Genomic DNA, 23,681 nt, shown 5'->3' with positions numbered 1-23,681 from the left:
TATTCTTGTATTTGCTCATTTTATAAATTTAGCAGTGAAAGTGATGGCAGAGCAAGACTACATTTCTGGAATATTTACTGAACTTAACCTGAACTGATGTTTAATTTTGTAATATACCTTCCAGAATAGCAAAGACAGTTTTGAAAATAAGACTGATAAACTATTAAATGGAAATAAAAACATAAAACAACTTCAAGACCAGCAGAATGAAATATTAATGGTTTCTTCTATACTTTATAATTTATTTTTAATTATGCACATGAAATGTATGAACATACAAGCAATTAGGTAACTCTTTACTTCTTCTGTGCTCATTTATTCCTAGGACAACGACCACTTACACTCGGCCCTGTAGTGCACATCTCTTTGTGACCATGTCATCAGCCTAAGAAAGAAAAGAAAACATTCTTAGCAATAAGAAAAATAGATGTGATGAAAGTGGCCAGAAACATCTCACAACATCCCGCCTTTTTATTTGGAGAGGAATGTTTATGGGGAAAAATAACCACAGCACCACAAGTTTTTCTACAGTATAAGGATTTTTTTCATGTGGCATATTAATTGCTCTGAGGCCATAATCCCCGAAGACTTCTTAGCTGGCAGAAACACAAATTATGTTTTTTATATTGAAAAGGGAAAATGATGATTGAAAAGGGACACTTTGCCCTATAGTGCACATCTACAGGCATTGACTTTACATCATTTTTTATGCAGATATAGATGTGAAACTGAGAAAAAACATACCCCACTGAATACACGTTAAAAGAAAAAAACAAGATGAAAAGATAAGCTATCATTAGTCACTCTTGTTTCCTTGCCACTGAACCATTTACAAGGTATTCAATTTGCAACCTTTATTTATTGTAGACACTGTAAGAGATGTATTATTCTCTAAGAGTTTGCATGTTCAAGATAGAAAGCTGAGAGGGAATACACACACAAGAGAATATATGAAAATACAGATCAGCCACCTTATCATTTTAAAGCTGGGAATGATTTTAAAGAATAGCAAAAGCCGAAATGCAAAGTACTGAGGAAAAAAAGAAGACTGTAAGTCAGTTCAGTATCTCCTAAAAGATGTCAAAGATCTTCAGAAATTGTGTTCAGCTAAGTAAAAAACATTTGTGTGTGCATACTTACTATGAACATTCTCTACACTTATGTTCTCTCGCTTGTTTTCTTCTCTCATATTCCATTACATCTTCATTATGCTGCTTGACAAGCTATAAAAGAGCAGCATGTTATAAACAGCTGTACAATTCACAGCTGCATCCAGACAACAAAGAGAGTTATACAGAATGTAAAATACCTGCTATCCAAAATGCAAACCAGCATGTAGCTGGGACCGTCCAGAACACAACATATCTAAATTAACAGCTGAAAAAGGTGTGAAAACAATGCCTCACAGGACAAACATTTTCTCGTGACCACACGGGGGTGGCTCCCACTGACAATTAATTCACTGCCCCCAGAAAAGGGGAAACTCCAAAGGGAATCCATCCCACTCTGAAAACACTGTCACCACGGGGAGTGCTGTTGAGCCTGCACAATTCTTCCTGAGAACACCATAGTCTATCAGTTCTCTGAAACAGAGAGTATCTTACATCTGCACTTTGCTCAGGAAAAAGGGGTTTTCATCTGTTGAAATCAGCTAAAGACACTTTAACCAGCTGAAAAGTGAGAAGAGAATGCACTGGTAGTCTGATAAACACAACGTTATCTGGGCACATCCGTAGGTCTTCTTTCCTTTGGGAAAGACCTTGGGGAAAATAATGCCAAAGCATTAATGCAACAGGCTTGAAGAATTAATTCTGTTGTGGATATTTTAAGTTTTCAACAGAAAGAAGCTTAAGAAGTTGTTCATTTCTTAAAATAAGAGCTAGGAAAACATAAATAATGAACAAAATCAAATCTGACACCTGCTATGACCATCCATTACCTCAGTAAACTCAGTAGGTTGCAGTCACTGCATTCACATCACTATCACGATTTTTAAGGAATAGTTAAGTTCAACAAAACCAAATCAAAACACTTACCAGAGCCCACAAGGCAGCACTGGTGCCAAATGCCAAGCCAACTCCCAGCCAGTTTGGTTGAGCATTACTCACTTTATTCACAACAGATGCAGAACGAGTGAAAGCTAAAAAGGCACAAAATTACAAGTGCATTAACATTCCTCAGGGTTAGGCTACCAAGTACTTACTGATATTCATGCAGTCAGGAAAAACAACCAAACCACAAACGAATCCAAGGACGAAATGGTCTCCATAACATTGTTACAGCCGACCCCTCGGTAGGATCCTCACAGCATACACTCCCTGACCCACGAGAGAGGACAGCAGGGCTGCCAACAACTCAAAAGCAGAGCTTTTTGCCTGTTCCCCAGCACAATGACTATTTCCCCCCGCATCCTCTGCTCCACAAGGATGCTTCTCGCTGTCCCCTGCCCAAAGCCCCAGCCCCGGGCCTTCAGCGAAGGGGCCGGCACCTCCAGCACGGCGAGACACGGTAAGCCCTCACCCCGGCCTGGAAGCAACACCAGCTTAAAACAGATAAATAAAAGACTAAAAAACAACTAATGGGATTGAATTAAAAACAGCAAAAGGAGAAAAGCTACCACCGAAGCTTCCCCTAGCGCCAGAGGCGGACTGGCTGGCGGGGACGCGGCGGCCTGACCAGGCCGGGCCGGGCCGGGCCGGGGCAAAGCCCACCCCGAGGGGGCTCTCACCCCGCCACCGCCGCTCACCAAGGCTGGGTCGTGGTGCTGCTGTCACCAACCCCCAGCGCCGCAGCGCCCTCAGGCCCGCCGCCATCTTGTCGACCGGACGCGGCTCCGCCTGCGGGGGTGGGACCACCCCGCCCCGCCCGCGCCCCGACGCCCGGGCGGGTGAGCTCCGCCGCGCCAGACCGGGCAGATCCTGCGCGACCCCATGGCTGCCCGCTCTCCCCCGCCCGCCGCGGCAGCCTTGCGGCGGCCCAGCGGCGGAGACGGGACGTAGCCCGCCCGCCCGCCCACTCAGTCTCTCCTTCTCGGAGCCCCTCGGCGGCGCTGGAGCCGGCGGCGGGGAGGATGCCGTCGGTGAGCCTGCCGCCCAAGGAGAACGCGCTCTTCAAGCGCATCCTGGTGAGTGGCGGGGCGGGAGGCCCGGGCTGCGGGGAGCGGGTCGAGGAGGCCCCGGCTCGTCGCCCGAGCCGCGCGCCCCGTCCCGCCGGCCCCGCCGCCCCTGGCCGGCCGCGCTCCGCGGAATGCCCCGCGGCCGCTCCATTCATCGGTGGCAGCCGCTGTCCTGCCCAATCGCCCACCCCGGGCTCGCTTTTTTTTTTTTCTCCCTTCTTTTTCTTTTATAACTCGCTGGTTTGCTGTAGGCAATAGCCGCGCTTGTTGGCGGGTGAGAAGATGGCTTTCGAAGGAGGAAGTGGACAAGGATGATGGTTTTTGAAGTCTCCCCGAAGTTTAATTTGCAGCCAGCTCGTGGGGAAATTTGTCCGTCGAATTTGCTGGGTGGCAGCTGGATGAGAGAACATCCAATGTTAGGCGAGAAGCCTGGTTTTCAGAATGAGTTTAAGATGGTCTGCAGTCCAAATACCAACAAAGTGGGCCCCATTCAGCTACATCTTAAGGAACTTGTTTCAACTTTCGTGCGGCGTTGCAGGAACGTTGTGTTTCTAAGGACTTGGGGAGAGTTGGAAGTGTCTTAAGTTTGTTAGTGAGCAACTTCAGTAGATTTATTTAGAAGATTCTCTATCTAGATTAAGCTGTTTACTCTCAGAAGAAGTTGGTTTTGTCTAAAAATCTCATGTTGTCTTTGAAAGAGACGCTACTATTTTGAGTCATTCCAAAGATCAGAAGTAAGAGGAGTACTGTTGTCCTCTTGGAGCAACAGCACTCTTAAGGGTCTGTAAACTCCTGCCGCTTAAGTGGGAGGGATGTGTACAGTCTTCTGTCACTTCTGTTTCCAAAATATTTTACAAAAATGGAGCATGTAGAACTAGAAAGCCCTATGCACAGGCATGTGACCATGAGACATGTTGTTTCAGTTATGGTTAAAAAGTAAATATGATGAACTATAAATCTGATTTCTGCTTTGAAAGATTTTTTTTATGCTTTTGGGTTGGTGTAACCTTGTACTGAGTATGTAGTTTTCCAGTGTTAGGGGCTGGGAAAGATCTGTCCTTGCTGCTCAGTGACCTATCCTCCTTTGCATTGAGCATGGTTTGTGTGATTACAGGGCACACTGAATCAAGGAGCTTGTCCGTGTTTAAATCTGAGTGGGTTTGGTTGGTTTTTTGTTTCTTTCCTTTTTTTTTTTTTTAAATTTTTCACGTTGCTTAGATGTGTCTGAGTTTTTGTGTGGAGGGCAGGAACATATAAGGAAAAAGTGTCTTTGGAGAAAGTGCTGGCTCAGCAGACTTGCATTCATAACTTGATTCAGACTAGAAAAGGTGTGCCCCAGTGGAAGCAGATTACTGTACACTTTTTTTAAACTGAAGATCTTTAATAAAAAATGTGGAGTTTGAGGTATCTGGATAGGCTAAAAGCTGTTGTGTCGCTGTGATCTTTTCCTGTGTCTCACAGGGATGAGCCTGTGAGACAGATGTGTAGTCTGGTATTTAAGACTGCCTTGTGATGTGGTGTCTTTATAACACATGGTGAATAGGAAAGGCTCAAAGCTGGTTTTCATCACACTGAAAATTTTGCTAATGAACTACTCGTATGCCCTGTTACAGATAATGACCCTGCTTTGTGGAGTTTTGGTTATGTGTTTGACTTGAATTAGCGAGACATCTTTTAGGAAGTCCTAAGTGCAGGCCATAAGAAAACTTACTTCCCTTCTGTGCCTTCACTCTTCCCTTCACACCTCTGTCATCCTGCAGCCTCTCCTCATTCTGCACATCTTTTCTGGAGACTGTAGCACATCATCCTCTGCCACCTCTTGTAGTGTTCTGTGGGAAGCTGAACAGTAGGAGGAGTTGAGGTCTGCCTGTGCAGCTCTGAGCCCCCTGCCAGGAGTGAGGTGGTCCTGGGTAAGCCCATGCTGCCTCCTGGCCCAGCCAGGCCATGTGTCTTGTTCAGCATGCCTGGATGAGGTTTTTTCAACAGATGATTTGGGAACTGGCCCAAGTTACTGAAAGGATGCAATACCTTACAGATACGTAATTTGCTGATACACAGGCTGTTAACACAAGTATAAACCCATTCCCATTCTGAATTTCATTGAGATGATAAACACAGGAGCTAAGTGGCTAACTGCCTTGTGGTTTTGCAAGTGAAGCATAAAGGTGGGGTTTTGTTTTCAATCTGTTTTGTGTGTGTTGTGTGTTTTCAATTCCCGTGGATTTATTTTTTTTAAGATGTATACCTGTTACACGAATGTTACCAACCTGCCCAGCTTTGCATAGCAAAGGGCAATAATTAGCTTTTAGAGTTTGGTTGTTTTGTTTGTTCAGTAGTAAGCATCTTGGGTCGTCAGTACCTTTCTCATGTGTGTGGGTTTGCTCACAAGCCAGCATTTCCACTTATCTGACAAATTCTGAGTTCAGAAGTGTGTACACTTTGTGTTTGAGTGTTCAACACACTGTAACTAGACTAACCTCTTCCAGTGAGTTTACAGGCATGTAGAGTTTCTAATAGAAACATTTTTCCATTTGAAAGACATTTTACAATTCAGAGTTTCTGTAGTACAGCAGGAAAGAGATCTGTGTGATTAGCTTGAAAAAAAAACCACCCACAGGATTAGCAATCACTGTTCTCCTTATACTTGCACTTCCATTTTAAAAAAAAGTGTCTAGCTCATTTAGCTTTTATAGTTTTAACTATTTGCTATTAGGTCTACAAGTAGATGTTCTACTGCTCAGAGATTCTAAGGAATTTAGAGCAAAAGTGGATCTCAACATTTGAACATCTAAAGTAATTGAGTCTTTATGATTCTTTTGAACACATAATTTCTAGGCAGTCCAGAAATTACTGGAGAAGAATTCAGGTGGAGGCAGGGGAAAGGGTAGAATAGTAAACAGAGCACAGTAATAGTTAAGTTGGCATTTTGGTACACCGAAGGCTGGATGCACTATGAAGTAATGGAAAATGTAGTGTACTCCATTTCCTTCTCCCCTCACCTCCCTTAGTATCAACTGTAGAACTAGCAGTTGTAGGAAGTAAGACTGACTGATTTTAATTAAATATAACTGATGAACATTCCTTAACCCTACCTGGAATTTTGCCAAATTATTAATCTGCTGTATCTGGTCAGGTACAGTTCATCAACGATGTTCAGTTTTATTTCACAAATCCCAAAGATAATACTCAATTACGTTTTCTTTGGATGTAGAAATTAAATATATTTATTGAAAATGTTTTGAAGAAAAATTAAATATAGAGCTGTTAGGGGTGCCATATATTTTGTGGAAGAGTTTTTTCAATTTCTTGAAACATCAGGATGAAGTTCTTGGAGTTCTGACAGACTAAGGTGGTGCAGGTATTTTTCATGCATAGTGAGCTTAGCCTTTAATGAGCAAAGAGGAAAAAAGTCCAAGTATTTCAGAAGTGCAAGGTCGTATTTTATGTTGGAAACAAGCAATGCAGCTGCATGAGCGTGTTCAATCCTTGTTTAAACATTTCCACTGTCTCAGAATTCTATTTGGTGCTGTAGAAGTAATGTACTAAGGAAGGAGATGCCGTACTGGTCTGAGCTGGTGTGTGTTGCATTGTGTGAAGATCAGAGTTTCCCTGTTCAGGACTGGGGATTAGCCATGGCCATTTTGATATATGAAAGCTACTCATCTTTCATCTCTGTTAGTTTCCTTAGGTGTTGTGCATGGCCAGAACCCGTGTGCTCCAGTGGGGCACTGCAGTAAGCAGGGTGTCTGCTGTGGGACGGGGACATCTCCCCTTCACTTGGTCATTTTTACCTCAGCATTGTAGTCCTTGAGGGCATTGTCTTTGAGCTGGTGGTCTTCTTTTCCGTGCTGGCTTTGACAAGTGCTCCACTAAGTGATGTGGGAACTTCCTGGTGATAAAAAGCCTGTTGAACAACCTCTCTTCCGTGCCTCTGCTGTAAATATGCCAAGTCCTTCATGCTGGGCCACCTTCCTGTTTCTTCATTCCAGAATCTGCTCCCTGTCCCTGCACTTTGAAACTGGACAAACCAGTGCTTCTCCTTCACTAGTGCTTTCATCAGCATGAGTCCTATAGAAATATTGTTCTGTCATAGAAATTCAGGTGCTAACTTTAAGATTGCTGAGGTGACAAGACTTGGAAATCTCTTCTTAAGTCATCCTAATTCAAGATTAAAGACTTGATTGCCAAAATTTCACTTTTATCAGTAACCAAGTAAATTAGCGTGTTTGCAGTCATTGTTGCATTTGCATGGCTGTACAGTAATCAGTAAACAATACACACCACTGGTATTTTACCATATACTGTCTGTTGAAATACGGAATTGCTAACGCGGCTCTTCCAATTGCTTGTCTGTTGAGATGTCAATTACTTTGTTTTTCTTTGCCAAAGGGAATACCCTGCTTGGTCAGTAGTAGTAGGAAGAGAAATGATACATTGGCAGAAACATTGGAATGGAAGTGTAGGATAGACTTGCTGCTTTAAGCAGAATCACTGATCTTGTTTTTCAGAACTGTTTCTCAAAGCTGCTTAAGAAATTTATTACTGTTTGAGACTTTAGGATGCCATTGAGGATTCACTTGAGCAATACATGTTACTAAAGCCTGTTCATGAAATTAGGCCATTTTTTGTCACTGGAGCTGTCAGAAAATGTAGAAACATGATTCACTGCTGTAAATTTCTGAGGAGCAGCATAATTTTACCTGTTTCACTGGTGAAAATATAAGACTCATTAACAAAAACATCTTTAGTTGTAAGATTATAGTCAATCTTACATTGTTAAGGCTATAGATACTCAACTGAAACTGAAGTCGTTTTAATTGGGCGAGGGAGCTAATTATTTATATGCTACTACCCTTTATTTTGGTTAGAATTAGATGAAGCTGTGTTTATTTCTGTTTTTGAAAGGTTTTCTTAATGAGATTTTGTTGATTGGCCTTTATCTGGATGTCTCTGGTTTAAATCTCTTGTCTGCAACAGCACTGTGTCAATGCAACAGAAGTGGGCGTAAGGAATTACACATTTTCTGATTTTGCTGATAGGGGATTTAGGGAGAATTAACAATTATTCATTGCCACCCGTAAAAGTGAGGTCATTGAGACTTGTTACAGGGATTTCTGTTTACTTATGTGATACCACAGAATGAAGTTAGCAAACTTTGTAATGTTGAAGAACAACCTTTCTTATCTTAATAGACCCATTTAACTATTTCTCCTTGCTCAGTGCTGCCAGATCTCATCTTGCATACCTCAGTGCTAAGGGTGAGGAGTACTCTAGGTGTAGAGATTTCTGCATAGGTAGAAAGTGTCAGTAGCCTCACCATGTATCTTGGATTATTTTGAAGGATACATGGATGCTTCACCTCAGGTCTGAGTCCAGAGCAAACAAGGCTCCTTTAGACATTTTTATGCCAGATCTTGGAATTTGATACTCTTTGTTGTTTCAGATGATCATTAAAAACCAAACATATCCTGTGCATTCTGGATCTCTTGTGAGGCACAGTCAGTTTCTTGATGAGCTCAGGGGTGAAGCCTGAATGCAGGGGTTCCAGGGTCATGAACAGAAGTCAGCGTATTTTAGTTGACAGGGCCAAATTCATGGTGATTCTCCCCAAGAAGAGATTAATGTAAGCAAGTACAGGCTAACAGAACTGATTTTGGGCTTTTTCAGCAAGTCTGTCTTCAGTAAGTGGGGATTTCTAGTCTCCTAGAAGAGCTGTAGTTAACTATTTGTCAGCCCGTTTCCAGCTAAATTTTCTGAAATATGGGAATGAGACCAATTCAAAAGCATAGACATAGCATAGATTTTTTTTTTCTGCCTTAGTATTAAATTAAAAGGTACACATATTTCTTAGATTCTTTCTAAATAATTTGAATTTCAACTTTTTTCTGTTCCTCTGGTTGTATGCTACCAAACATTGATAGTTAGGAAGATGTCAGTGACTTCCAAAAGGTAAGCATGCTGTGAAGAGGAGGATTTGTTAATCCCTTGAGCCAGGCAATTGTTGAAGCTGTTTGTTACACTGAACAATTCAATTAATTAACACTTCAGAGCAGTGAAAGAGGATAGTTTGTTTCAATTTGACAGCAGAAAACTATGCCAGTTTGCTTCAGAGCTTTTTAGCATTAACACAGCTGCAAGATTTTTGTGGTTTCTTCAGTCCTTGGGTTTATACATCTTGTGTTTGTAATGAAATTGAATTGGTGTGGAATATCTTTTGCCTGGAGCTGCTGTGCTGTTTGATATGGTTAGTGCTCCAAGAATCCACTAATTCTTGGTGAGTAGTAGCTCCTAATGCTTCCAGCTTTCAGCATCTTCTTTACTACATTTAACTTGAATTAGTGCACCTTAGTGACTTGACCTGATATCGTCTACCTGTAGAGAGAGGAATTGTGCTGGAAAACAGCCTTGAGCTGCCGAGCACCTGAATTTATTGTCTGGTAAGTGCTGCCTCTGAACTGTGCTGGAAGAAACAGATAGAATCAGAGTGGCAGATGTGCATATCCTGCAGTATAAGTGCACACCTTAGGTAATGCAAAAGGCATGGGGTTCCAGTGCTTTCTGCTGCCACAGATCTTAGAGCATCGTAATTGCCAGTGTTGCCATGCTCCAAGTGTACATCCATGACTGCCACTGGGAGAAACTGTGGGGGTCCCCTAAGAGCACACTGCTGTAGTTAGAAGGTCTGTTGTAGAATCATAGAATGATTTTGGTTGGAAGGGACTTTTGAAGGTCATCTAATCTAACTCCTTCTCCACCATGGATCCCTCAAGCCTCAAAACCCTAGGGAAGGGGACAGCAGTGTCAAATATGTGAGTTGTTTTGTTTGAGCAGCCCCTTCTTCATTGTACTTCCTCCTGGGGACTTGCAAGTAAAACGTTCACCCTGTGCCCATGTATAGATCAGCTGTCCTGGTAACTCTTGTATGTGGTGGGGAATAGTCTGCAATATATTTCCTGTGACGATGACACTGGCTGTGTCACCTGCTGAAGGAGAGGGGCTGTACAGTGAACTACAGAGAAGTTCACTGTGGAGCTTTGATGTCTTTTGGGGCTTAATCTCAATTTTGACACTGATTTGGTGAAGAAAATCATATTCTTCAGCTGGTCTGTCACAGCACTGACTAAATTAGGATTCTTACTTTTACAGCATTATTTCTGGGTGAGAAGTGATTTCCTGTGGGAGTTTTGGTGGGGCTTTTTGGTTGGTTGGTTTGGGTTGATGGTTTTTAAGTATTGGGGCATTAGGTTGTTTACATTCATTTTACTTCAATTCAGTTGCAGACATGGGGTGTTAGGTTGGAGTAAAAAGTGTGACCTGGTACAACACAGAATTTTAGAAGAGAAAAAGAGTTAAAAGTTCTTCATACTGTTTTTTCTAAAATTGTCTCTAATGGAAATTGCACACTATTTTTGGTTTCTGTTCAATTTCAAAGGGCATAGATTGGTAATGTGATCCCATCCCACCCACCTGGTTCTGCTATATCAATTTGATTCTCACACTGCTCTTTCTTGTGCTGATTCAAGTAAGAATAAAAAGAAAGCAGTCAATAATGCCCCAGTGCTCCCACTTGTGAGCTTGGGGAGCGGATGATACCTTCTTGTCTTTGATAATTACTCTTGAGGAAAAGCCACTAGTCTTGCATGCTTCCAGGTGAAACAACAAAGGTGGTTTCTCCTTTATGTTGGTCTTCTGTGACTGTCTTCATCTTGCTCATGAAACACTTTTGGGTCTGCTTCTCACCTGTTTAATCAGCTGCAAAATCCAGGCTGGGTAGACTCCTGTGAGAGTTTTTGTTTTACTGCTGCAAATCAGTTTTAAAACACTCTTGAATCAGTTAGGTTGTACCTATGTATTGATTCCCATGTGTCCCTGCTTGAAAGGGAGTTTTCTACTTTGTTGTGATTGAGGTGATTCTTTGTGTAGGGTGAGTGGTATTTAGTGGCAGTGTAGATTCACTGTGAAGCTTCTAATCAGGCTCATGGTCACACCTGGTGTTATGCTGAGGTTGAGCTGATCTTAGCTATTGATGTTACTGAACAGGCAACACACTTCAGTCTGCAGTGTAGTTATTGTAAAATGTCTTATAAGTAACACATTTGAGTCTGGATGGCTATTAACTTATTTACCTTAGTTTCTAAATGTTTGCAGGATGTGAAGACTGCTTTGTGATAAAAGAGGATTTGCATTTCTGAATATGTGCAAAATATTTCAGGTATAAATGGCAGAGTCCACTCTGCTGTGTGCTGTATATTTGATCCTGAGGGACATACCTGCATGTTGGAATGCTGCACTTGACTAATATCCTTTAGTTTTAGTTGGAAACACGTGTATTTGACCATTAAAATGTCTGTCTTGAGAGGAAAGAACTACTTGGGAGGTAAAATACACTGCCTGCTTATAGGTAGCTGTGGAGGGTTTGATGCTGGCCAAACACCACTGCACTCACGAAAAACCATTCACTCATTCTCCTCTGCTATAGTTGAGCAGAGGAGGGAGAAAGAACAATTTAAAAGGAGTTCATGAGTTGAGGTAAGGATTGGGAAGAAGCATTTTAAGGTCAAAACAGTCATAAAACGTAAAAAGATATAAATACAAAAAAAAAAAAATTTTAACAGACTTAAAAGACTATAATGAGACCTAAAACCTTTAGAACACCTTTTTCCTCCTCCAGCCCTTCTTTCCTTCCTACTGACGGTGCAGGGAGACAAAACATGGGGTTTTTAGTCAGTTTGTCACCTAAACAATCTTTCTTCAGCTTGCTGAGGGACAGGAGTCTCTTTTGCTATGCCATGAGGCCCTTCCCACAGGAGACAGTTCTCTGTGCACTCTTCCCATGTGGTTCTAATTTTCACAAGTAGCAGTCCCACCCAAACCTGCTGCAACTTAAGTCCCTCCCATGGGCAAAGCCGTCTTCCAACTGTTTTTCCATGGGCCATTTGGTTCATGGGGTGCACTCTTTTAAGGATGAGTTGTTCTAGTATAAAAGCAAGGGTCTTCTTCCTCTATCTCTAGAAACAAGGGCTCTTTCTCTCTGTTCAGGCCTCTCACCAGATCACAGCTTTTCGGCATCCACATACGCCAGTGCAAGCACCTTTTTTGCACAGGCTGCCAGTGAATTCTGCATCCCCCCATGCAGTTAATGAATTACAGGGAAACAGTTTGTTCTATTGTAGTCCTCATCATGGCTTGCAGAAGAATTTCAGCGCTGATGTCCGCAGCACCTTCTCCTCCCCTTCCCTCTTTTGCACCAGCCTTAGTGTCACCATGTTGTGCTCTTCATGTGTCTTCACCTTTTCCTTTTCTCTAACTCAGGAGAGAATTGGTGTTTGCAGGTTCATTTATTCTCGAGTTGTATCAATTGAAAGGTTTTTATAGAGCTCTGCAGTGCTGAAAGGTTGATCTCATCCGGGCTCTGATCAGGGAACTGCTCGCCATGCCTTTCACTGCTGATCCTCACATGGCCCCCACTGGCACCATGTCAGTCACACCAACACCTCTCCTCATGCGGGGTGCTGAGAAGGAAGAGCTGCTGCTGCCACTTCTGCCCTTCTGGCCAAAAGCAAATAAAGTTCATTGTGAGCCATGCTGAGACAGCAGTGACCGCCACATTAGGCCGCACTAATCTCAGCTGTGCAGCTCCCAGCTGCCCTGAGCGCTCTTGCACTGAAATGGGCCCTGGTGGCATAACCCTGGCAGCCACGCTAGGAAGGAGCCCAGAGGCCCTCTCCACTGCCCCTCCAAGGAGAAGAAGAAAGAGGAATAGTTCCTTTTTTCCTTCTTAAATGTCATCACAGTGATGTTGCTGACCTCTCTAATTGGGCCAGCCAGTATGTCAGTCGTCAGAGCCTTTATGAATTGGCTCTGCTGGATATAGGAGAAGTTTCCACCACTAAAAGCCAGATGGTGTTAACCTAACACAGTAGCAAACAATTAGAGAGCCTAGTTGTGTAAATTTCAAAAATATAAGATCTCTAAAATGCTCTTGTGACAATGTATTTGTTTATACTGTATACAAAGAAAACGGTGCTGAATTAAGTTTGGATAAAAGTAATTTCTGCTACTGTAAGCAGCTCTTAGTGCTACTGTAATCACTAGCATGGCCCATAACAAACTTGTGGTTACCTTGTTCAAGAATCCATGTCAGTGTTCACTATTTGTAGGTTTGGCAAAAAGATTTAGAGAGTAGATGGGAGAAGATTCAAAAATGGAAAGCCGGGGCAAGGGGGAGCAAACTCCATGTAGCCATGAGCTATGACTAGATGTAGGCAAGCTGTAAATAGTGGGAGTCTTTTCACCTTTCTTCATGGCATCCACCAGAGAAGAATGTGAAGGGATTTATTCACATTTGACAGGGTGAGCCATGTGCCTGTGTAAGGCATCTGCTGGCCAGAGACTGAGTCTGCACAGATGCCTTAATACAATTTAGAGAACATCAGAATACAAGCCCTGCTTCCACCTCAGACTTTGAATTCTAGAGAATATGGGCCATCTCTGTTCCTTAAAATTTCCATATTAGTCTGTCTTGTAATTGCCGTGCATTCTGCTCCATTGAATAAATACTTGGTGGTGGGGGAAGCAATGTATGTGCAAATGGTCACCTCCTATAGTCTTGCATGATTTTGAAGGAGTCATACTTTGCCTGCCTCATCTTACTAATTCTTGGTACAATTGTATTAAAGCAGGTGTTATTTCCTTGCTATAAAGATAGAAAATTAGTTAAGGGATATAAAAAGAATTTGGTGTGTTTAGGATAGGTTGTAATTCTGGCCACAGCATGTATAGAAAAGCTTGCTAGATGTCTTAAAAGATCTGGTAACTTATTAAACTAAAAACTTTGAAGGGCAGGAAATGTGTAATAGATTCTACTGATGTAGAGTCAGATTCTGTTCTTCTGAAGCATTAGCCTTCTTAACCTTACTCTTTTAAAGTTTAGCTTTTATGTTTTCTCATTGCATGATGTCACAAGCTGTAGCTGCAACACTTGTCTGTCAAGCATCACAAGCACACTCTCCCTTGCTGGCTTTGAAGTTTATATGTGCAGGAATTTAGCTTAGTGCAGGCAACTGTGCTCTTCTAGCCATCTCTGGATCAGAGAAATGGGTTACTTCTGCAGAACATCTGTCCTAAAGCAAGGGCTGGAGCTCTGGGAATGACTGCTGCAAGCTATTCATCTGGGAGGACACAAGTTACCCAGATGAATAAAATTCCTGTTTCCACAAAGCCTGTATCTTTATGTCCCAAGAACACTTGACATGTCACCATTCCTGCTTCTGTGATTTTTTTCTTTTTTTAAATTTAAATTGCTCATTCTTTTTTCTTCTCTTACTCAGAAACTATGTACTTGCTTAAGGATCTTCTTTCCCAGGCTGTGTATATATTTTCTGTCTCCTTTTTGTTACAAGATTTTTGTTTGAATTGTCTGTTCCTTGAAACTATAGGTTCACTGATGTTTGTACCAGCCATGGTTGCATATGCTTCTATCCTGGCTTCCTTCTGTCTCATTCACACTTTAATTCAAGCTTGTTAGTCCATAATCTCTCTGGAGGATGAGTTAAGTACGTGCACAGCTTCAGGCAGGGGAATCTCAATATGCTGTTGGGCCCACTATGAGGAAACAGTCTCTTCTTTCCTGAACAACTAAATGTGACCTCAATTTCATTTGTTCCCTTCCTTCCATTGTCAGAACATACAGTGTGCTCATAGAACACATATATGGAATAAGGAAGCTCATAAAAAACCACCGTTTGAAGTGTTTGCATTAACAGAATGAAATAAGCTTGGAAGTATTAACTAGAAAACTTGGTGCAATTGTATACAGGAAATCATTCCAATTTGTCTTGATCTAGAACTTAACCTGTCAAAGGAGACCTTTGATGCTTCACTGAGGAATATACACAGCTATGTCTATGAACAGAGCTATATTCTGGAGATAAAAGTATATCCTGATTGTTTCCTGATGATTTGTTGGCCCTATCCAAGTAGTTTCTTGGTTATGAGAACCTTTCTGGGTTATGAGACGTAAGGGGATATAAACTTGTAAATCTTTCCTCCATGAAGCCTAAAGGAAGAATTTGTTGCAATTTTTGGTGAGTTTGCTCTGTTCCAAATTACCTTGCATTATAAGCTCTGTACTACCCTAGACGTTTTTATGTGCAAATATTTCCTGTCTCTAGTATATATCCCATATGATTTTGCTTAAATTTCAAGGTAAGAGCCTGGTTGTTAGAGTACATTAAAAGGAACCATTTAGTGATAAGATGTCACATTCACAGCCAGCATCTGAGCAAGCTGTACCCAAAGCCAGACTGCAAAACCCCAAAGTGCCCCATCTGCTTGTGACAGTGCCTTAGTTATACTGCAGACATGTTCTTCAGTTCCTGTGGCTGCACCACTTCTGTGACAGGTTCTGCTGCTTTCACAACTACCTGGGTGGGGGCAAGCAGCAGCCCTACTTTTCAGGGAGGAGACCTGGCTGGTAACATTTATGACTTACGGTTTCAATTAAAAAAAAAAGAAAAAGTCTGTCAGCTCTGACTGCTTGGCTGATTATAGTGACTCAGCCAGGTACTTGAAAGCTGATAATGACTGGAAGGTGTAAGGAGTACCCAGTCAAGTTTAATGTGGAGGGGTGGGGGGAAAAGTTGCCTGTACAGATTTCCTCTTACCAAACCCTTAAAATGTTCTTTTGCAGTGCTGACTTTTCCTGTCCTTGGTGAACAGAGGGAGTTGTCTTTTGGAAGTGTTCAGAGTCAGGGTTGGATGGGGTTTTGGATAGCATGGTGTAGTGAAAGGTGTTTCTGCCCTTGGGGGTGGGTGGAACTAGATAGCCTTTGAAGGTCTGCTCAAGTTAAAAACATTCTAATTCTTTTGTTGATCTGTTCCTCCCTGAGTAATCTTGTTTGCTCTCTCTGAGCATCTTCCTCTCCTTCGGTTTCCATGCAAGCAATTTCCTTTCTCCTAAGGGTAGTGACAGTGTAGGGGGAGCAAGATAGGTGTGATGCATCTTGGTCTTCAGTCATATTATGTCATCTGTATGACTTTAATATTAGAAAATAACACATGCACTTAGTGTTTTGTCTTTTTTTTTACACCTTTGAAATTAATTGTTGGTATTTCCAAGAGAAAACCAGACACTAAACAGTATCTTTCATTAAGAAGAGCAGCATAAAACACAGAAGTTGTAAATATGCCATTTTCTTTTTAAGCATTTCCCCTAACATTCATGTAACTTTTTAAAGTTTTATTTTTAGAACCTTCTGCTTGAAGGGAAGACCTCTTGGGTCTGCCTTTCCTAAATATTTTTGTTGAGAGTGGTTTGAGGACACATGGTGTCCATATGTGCTTATGAATGCTCTTGGATAATTACTTTGGAGCAGTGTGAGGAAAGATGGAATCCTGAGCAACAACTTATTGACAAGAACTTGAAAACTCTGAGCTGTACCCAGTTTTTACACCCCTGTCTGCCATCCTGCCACCAGAATGGATCAGCCAGAGTCAGTGATGTCCTGTTATGAATGACTTTGTAATTAATAACAGGATTAATAGGATTTGGGCTGGTGCTCAGTCAGTGTGTGCTCATGTACTCCTGGGCTCATAAATGTTTATTTCATTACAAAAAAATGAAATGTAAGAGGTGACCTAAAGTGCATGAATTGGTGTTTATAATGTTATTTCTTTTGGCTTATATTTAAATATGAGAACAAGAAGCATATTTACATAAATAAAATACTAAAACTGGTTTTCAAAGGTCATGCTGTGTGCTGTTGTGCATTGGGTCACCTTGCATAATGAATGAGACTCAGACAAAACAGTTGGACTGAGAATACAGTAGAGGAATGTTTAAATTTCCAGTATGGCAAGATAATGTTACTATATACTAGTTTTGGAAGTTTGGATGTATGAGATACATGTTGTAATCAAACTCATCCTAAGATGTTTTCAGAGGTAGTTTAAGCCAAGTTCCAATGATTTGTGTGTCCTTCCAGTTTGTATGGTTGTTGGAGGTTGTCTAGGTTGTCTTGATTCAGGATAATTGGCCAGTGTGGGTTCAGTGCTTACCAGTGTTACAGCATAAGGTTAGCTTTTGTGTTAAGGGAGAGTTGAATCTCTTCAGGCACTTCAGCTTCCTGTAGTGTCTTACTTGAGACTCTGCTCTATGATAATGTGTCTTCACTTCTGCATTTAAAATCATGGTGTTGCTAACATAATCTTTTTTTTTCTTTTTTTTTTTCCTGTCAGCGGAAAGAATTTTTAAACACGGGAATCATTGAAATATTAGTACATTTTCTAAAATCTGTAGCTGTACTGATGCTTTATTTCAGGCCTGCATAAATACTTTCACTCTAAATTTTTTGACTAAACTTATTCTGTTTTTCGATAGAGGTGTTATGAACATAAGCAGTATAGAAATGGGCTGAAGTTCTGTAAACAGATCCTTTCCAATCCCAAGTTTGCAGAACATGGAGGTAAGTTTTCAAATGGCATGTGCTCTCTTTTTCACTGTACTTAACAGTAATTATTTTAATGTTTTATACCCCTTCACTGTTAACTTTTTGCCCATAAAGCAGTAAGATCATACAGAAACATGTGTGTTAAACACTTAGAGTTGGTAAGATTTGTCATTTTAGAGACTGATCTTACCAGTAGTCGGAGCTTCCCATTCTTTATCATTCAAGTGTAAGACTCATGGTGCAAGTTTCCTAATACAAATATGCATTAATAAAATCACTTTTCCTGGGAAATTGATATTCACTCACATAAAAGTAAAAAACAAAAGGCAGAGGCTGAATATTCTTCAGTATTCTGTCAGCTCTATGGGCTGCTACTTTTTTGAAGGAATAGTTGTATCTTAAAAGGAGAAAAAGGTGTTTATTCCTTCACTTTCTTTTCAGTCAGCTCTTAATACTTAGTCAAAGTCTCTTTGCACTGTTCAGAAATGCTTTGTGGGTTTTTTGCAACTACTTTGCTATGGGTGGATGTGTAGAAATATCAGAGCTGTGAATAAATACTTGAGTAGTTAAAAAAAAAATTTCCAAAAGCTTGTAGAACAGACAGGTTTAAAATAAAGCATTAATTCATATTTTGATATGTAAGATATGTAAGTAATATAAAAGGTTTATTGCTGTCTATGATATACTTAAGTGAATAATCTGACAGCAGAGTTTTCCATGTGAGAAAATATGAAATCTTGATAGTGAGAACTGAATCTAAATTTGCATTTATACTATGTTTAGGGTTGCTATAAACCCATGGAAATGAATAACTGAATAACCCATGAAATGAATAAAAAAATTAACTTACATAATCTTTTTCTTTCTTTCTTAGAAACCTTGGCAATGAAAGGACTAACATTGAACTGTCTAGGGAAGAAAGAGGAAGCTTATGAACTTGTGCGCAGAGGCCTAAGGAATGACCTGAAGAGTCATGTCTGTATCCTTTTTGAAATCAGGGCTTTTGCTGATCAATTTAAAAGGTTGATTTCTGCCTATACTTGATTCATAGAATAGCAGTAAAAGCCAGTTTAAACTTCAAACTGGAAGTTCAGAATTTTCAACTTCCAATAAATATTTTGTCTAAGCTCTCCAAAGGGCAGATGCTTTGCAGTCCTTACAGTCACAGTTAGCTTACATATTATTCTGGCGTGCATTGTGTATTTTTTATTATTAATCTGCAACTGTAAACTCATGGTGGGCATTTAAGCATGTGATTTGCTTTGGAAGCAAGAGTAGTTGCCATTACATTGTTAAAAGACTGGTCATATACTTAATAGTGCAGGTAGTATGAGCACTTCAGATGTCTAAAATTGTGTTCAAGTAAGCCTAATATTGTTTTCAGAGATCCTGTTACTTTATTTCCTCCGACCCTGCGATTTCTATAAAATACAAAGATTTAATGGCAAATTATATTATGGATTTTCAGCTCAGTGTGTGAAAAGTAACGTTTACAGCATATTATACTGACTGCATACATATAACTGTGTAAGTTCTGACAAAAAGGATTGTAATGTTCCTGTCCATTTATAAAAGAGCTTGAGAGCTTGTTGCCAGCTGTTCTGTCACTGCCATGTTGGAGCTCATTTGTCCCTGCTCAAATTCAGAGGAAGCCTTAATAGAATTTTCCAGGTTGGCATGTCTATGGCCTTCTTCAGAGGTCAGACAAGAAGTATGATGAAGCTATCAAATGCTATAGAAATGCACTGAAATGGGACAAAGACAATCTTCAAATCTTGAGAGACCTTTCTCTGCTACAAATTCAAATGAGGGATCTTGAAGGGTACAGGGTGAGTATGCATACTGCATTTAATTATCATCTAGGGAACTGCAGCAAAGGTGGCAGATTGATTAATGACACTTTAAAAATATAGTCCAGAGGGTTAAAACTATATGCCACTCTTTTATTTCATGAAAGTAAAAGCAGATGTGCTACCCTGTGATTTCTATAAAATACAAAGATTTAATAGCAAATTATATTATGCATTTTCAGCTCAGTGCAGAATTGTCTGCTTTATTGAGGTTTGGGGTTCTTTTGATGCTTTTTAACCCAGCTGTAGACAATCTCCAGTCTTGTTCTTTTCTTGAAAGGATTCCTGTAGGTAAGAGGCAATGTGTTCAGAATGTGACTTTTATTCAGGCAACGGAGTTTGTATTTTTTTGTAACTTTGTGCTATATAGCCCTCTGCCTTTACATCAGTGGCCCCCCATTTCCTCTCAGCAGTAGGTAATAACAGAACAAGCAGTGTGTGCTGCATGAAACATCATGTTTTGGCTCCTTGCCATCTTGGGCATTAGTGAGTGACAGCTCCATTTTTTGGTCAGGTTTTCATCTTTTTAGGTTTCCCTTGCACCTCTAAAGCTGTGTTACTTGAAACACATTAGTTGGTCTCTTTCCTTTTCAAATTAGGTAAGATTAGTTATACCCAGGAGCAAGTTCTGTGCTAAGAGTTGTGTGGAACCATCAGCTAGCACAGGTCCTCAGAGAACTTAATTCCTGAGTCAGGACAATTCTTAATTTTTTCATATCAATTTTTTTGTTTAGAAATTTGGTTTCGCTCTTGTCAAGACAAGGTAGCTAAAACTTAGTGTAGGTGCCAGAAATGCACATTTGCAAAATGTGTTTGCAAATTTCTATTTTCTTGGCCTCTGGATAAATGTGAATACAGATTTTGTAATCTCTAAACATACAAGTAACACGTTTGCCAAATGCATTAAGGATTAAATGTTGGGGTGCTTAGAAGGCAGTAGTTCATGGCTAATCATATGCTGGTCTTTGAAGAATGGAAGTTGCTGTCAAAACCGGGAATAAGATTGTGTTTTGGTTGGGTTTTTTTTCTCCTTTGCTTTAAATTCCTGCCTCTCCTACTTAAAAATATTTTGAGTGATCATTATTCTGTTAAAACAGCTGTAACTAGTTTTAGTTCTTTGTTAATCCCTACTTTTGGCAGTTTAGGCATTTTCAATAGGAAGTAACATTTTCCCTTTAAGTTACTTGAAAATGCTTTTTAGCAGTCTATAACAAAACAAGTTACAGCACTTTCCTCAGATTAAAATTGCATGATACCAAGCAAATCTGTTGTCTCTTCCAGCTGTAATTATCCTCTTGCCAAAGAATAGGAATGTGTTTGCGTGACCTGTGTTGCCTAAGAGCACTTCCAGTCATTTAAATACATATGTACTTTCAAGGTTAATTTGAAATACTGGTAAATGTTCATGCAATTCAAACCAAGTATCCTTAATTATGTTCTGTTCATAAGTGGTTAGACAGGAAAAGCATGTGTGTCATACATTAACAAAATTAGTCTGACTCATCAGGATTTGGTTGGACGTATTTTGTGAAGGCTTACTTTTTTATTCAGTGAACACCATTGCAATTTAAAGTTTATTCTTTCTCTGGTTAATAAAATGCATATAGACTAAATACTAGAGTATTGAAGACAGAATGTTGCCTAATGGATTCTACAGAGTATCAGAGTAAAGTCAGAAAAACGAGCAGGTACTTTTTTGCAGGAAACAAGATACCAGTTGCTTCAGCTCCGACCTGCACAGCGAGCATCATGGATTGGTTATGCCATTGCTTACCATTTGCTGGAAGACTATGAAATGGCAGCAAAAATTTTAGAGGAATTTAGGAAGACACAACAGGTAAGAGGAGAACATGAAATTGGTATATGGAGTGCTGCTTAAACCAAAAAAAAAACCCATTCCTTTCATGGTGAGAAAACTTCATGCAATTTCTTCAGAAAAATGAATTTCATCCCAAATTTTAGAATGAGAAGGCTGATCTGTGTCCTGTGTCTGGTTTTCCTGTGTAGACATCACCTGACAAAGTGGACTACGAGTACAGTGAACTGCTGCTCTATCAAAATCAAGTCCTCCGGGAAGCAGGGCTTTATAAAGAAGCCTTGGAGCATCTTTGTACCTATGAAAAGCAGATCTGTGATAAACTGGCTGTTGAAGAAACTAAAGGTAATCACTCGCTTTCTGAAGATACATTTAAACACAGCATACAATGGGATGTCTAAATGGTCGGCTTTTCCCATTATTTGGAACTCAGATTTGTTTTTAGCTTAATTTATTTAATTTTGCTATTGTAAAGGACTGCTGGTCTTGCAGTTTACTCGGTTCCTGTCATGCTCTTGTCCCGCGTTGGTAAGACATCAGTGAGATACTTTAATTTTGCTGTTGTAAAGGACTGCTGGTCTTGCAGTTTACTCGGTTCTGTCATGCTCTTGTCCCACGTTGGTAAGACATGCTGTTCTGGAACTTTAAGCTAACAGGTGTTTCAGAAAGGAGATCCTAAATTGATGTCCTAAAGTTCTTTCCGAGTAGTGTACCCCATGCTTTACAGCTTTGATAGTGGCCCTGACTAGGATACCACCTGCTGAAAAGGAAAAATCATCTTTGGTACAGCAGAAATGTATCAATCACCCTTGCAGCATAGAGAAATTGGCTCTGTAGTGAGGCTAGGGTAGCTTCTGTTGTATTGTTATAAACCTGGTGTATAATACTATAACAAATCAATACAATGGTGCGGCTTATATTCCACATGTGGAACTGCAGAGTGATACAAGTTCATTCTAACAGCTGTATTAACAGGTGCACTTTCTTAAAGCATGCTTTTTTCCTCTTCTGCTTGATGCTTGTACAGTCTTTCTGTGAAACTGCCAGTCTGCTGAAGGTACTGCTTGTTCTCGGCCCACACTGGAATCTGTTTAGATGGTTGCTTAAAGTAAAGAGAAGAAATCCTTTTACTCTAGTTTGTTCATGTAGATGTTGTAGCTAGTTCACTATTTCTAGTAATAGTAATCTCACTGTCTTGCAAAAGGAACCTAGCAATTGAGTAGTGACAGTAATGGGAGGTGTGGTGCTTCATCAAGGAAATTGACTGCAGATGACTCTCCACAGTAGCTGAATATCTTACTTTGTCTCTTTATTAAAGGAGATCGATATAGAGACTACAGTATCCAGAGATCATTTTTGAAACACAATAGTGGGACTTTTGTGGGTTGGAGGGGTTTTTTTGTGACTTTATTTTTTTATCTGAAGGATCTTTTGACATACTTTATGTTCTGTGTTGCTGTACTATGTGACATACTTAGTGTTTGAATGTCCAAAGTTTGGAATAAAAATAAGTTTTGCATATAGGACTTGAGTAAAAATGAACCTGAGACCAAAACACAAAACCTTCTAGGAAGTTACCAGACAAAAGGATGGAGATACTTTTTGCAGTCTGTGTGCTTTCAACAGGGTACAAGTGGTTAATTTTTTTGGGCACAGCTCCCACTGTGTTGTTTGGACTGACATGGCTGCTGTGTATTCTCTAGACAAGCATTGTAATAAATGAGTGTGTGCAAATTTTAAGCGCACATGTAAAAGCCACTGTGGATGAAATACAACTGGAAAACACTGAAACTTGTATTGGCATTTGCTGCTGTTAGATAGGAAAAAAATTAACCTTCACCTCAGAGAAATTTAAGGTTTATTTTCCCAATTCTGTCATTCTCAGTGAGTGAACTATTGATGTTTTCCTGGGCACTAGATTCTGTGTGTAGTCCTCAAGTTACTCTAATTGTGGAAAGCAGCATCTCTTGACAAAATTGCTTGTTAATTGTATGACATGGGGAAGAAAGGTAAATTTGCATTTTCCTCTTTAAACTGGGTAAAAAAATCTTGCCTTAGTCTAGATTTACATTGTTCACCTCTGGTGTGTAATCTGTTCATGCCTAACATTTGCCAATAACAAAGCTTTGTTAAACAGTTTTCCACTGTGAATCGGGAAATCTACTCCTGTTGCCGTTCCAGCATTAACAAAGGTGCTTATACAGTTGTTAGACCTAATCTTTACTTTATAAATTTTAATTTGTATTGAAGTATCATGAAAATGAAACTTGTTTACATAATCTTGAAAATTCATTCATCTAGTCTATGGCTTGATTAAAAACACTGAAGTTAGTATCATGAAATACCAGACTGAAGAACCATTCTCTTACTTGCAGCTCTGCAGTTTGTTTGCTTTTCAAGATGCTGTATGCATCAAATACCATGTGCTGCTTTTAATTGCCTTCTGCAGT

At 40.3% G+C, this 23,681-nt stretch overlaps 2 protein-coding genes across 5 annotated transcripts in view; one reads left to right on the top strand and one right to left on the bottom strand.

Moving 5' to 3' along the window:
- Window positions 1–207: 207 nt before the first annotated feature.
- NDUFC1 (NADH:ubiquinone oxidoreductase subunit C1) lies at window positions 208–2,880 on the bottom strand. 3 transcript variants are annotated; one of them, XM_039696058.1, is made up of 4 exons: window positions 2,747–2,880; window positions 2,037–2,140; window positions 1,141–1,223; window positions 208–385 (listed from the first exon to the last, which is right to left on the bottom strand). In XM_039696058.1, coding segments are annotated over exons 1-4 (255 nt in total). In that variant the 5' UTR covers window positions 2,814–2,880; the 3' UTR covers window positions 208–384. The 3 variants fall into 3 exon arrangements, with proteins under 3 accessions (XP_039551992.1, XP_039551991.1, XP_039551993.1); XM_039696057.1 differs by having other exon boundaries at window positions 2,729–2,861; XM_039696059.1 differs by lacking the exon at window positions 208–385 and having other exon boundaries at window positions 1,140–1,223.
- Window positions 2,881–2,952: 72 nt separating this feature from the next.
- Window positions 2,953–23,681, top strand: part of NAA15 (N-alpha-acetyltransferase 15, NatA auxiliary subunit) — a 37,699-nt gene continuing 16,970 nt past the window's right edge. Inside the window, exons 1-6 of one of the 2 annotated variants that reach the window (XM_039696054.1) lie at window positions 2,953–3,124; window positions 17,496–17,580; window positions 18,440–18,544; window positions 19,237–19,394; window positions 21,118–21,252; window positions 21,423–21,576. In XM_039696054.1, the coding sequence (XP_039551988.1) occupies window positions 3,071–3,124; window positions 17,496–17,580; window positions 18,440–18,544; window positions 19,237–19,394; window positions 21,118–21,252; window positions 21,423–21,576 (691 nt within the window). In that variant the 5' untranslated portion in view covers window positions 2,953–3,070. The remainder of the gene's footprint in view (window positions 3,125–17,495; window positions 17,581–18,439; window positions 18,545–19,236; window positions 19,395–21,117; window positions 21,253–21,422; window positions 21,577–23,681) is intronic. The other variant, XM_039696055.1, reaches the window with a different exon arrangement.

The sequence above is a fragment of the Passer montanus genome, unplaced genomic scaffold (assembly GCF_014805655.1).
Source record: "Passer montanus isolate IOZ18808 unplaced genomic scaffold, ASM1480565v1 scaffold95, whole genome shotgun sequence".
NCBI lineage: Eukaryota > Metazoa > Chordata > Aves > Passeriformes > Passeridae > Passer > Passer montanus.
The sequence above is the reverse complement of the archived record's forward strand: the minus strand, read 5'-3'. Positions and strand labels throughout refer to the sequence as shown.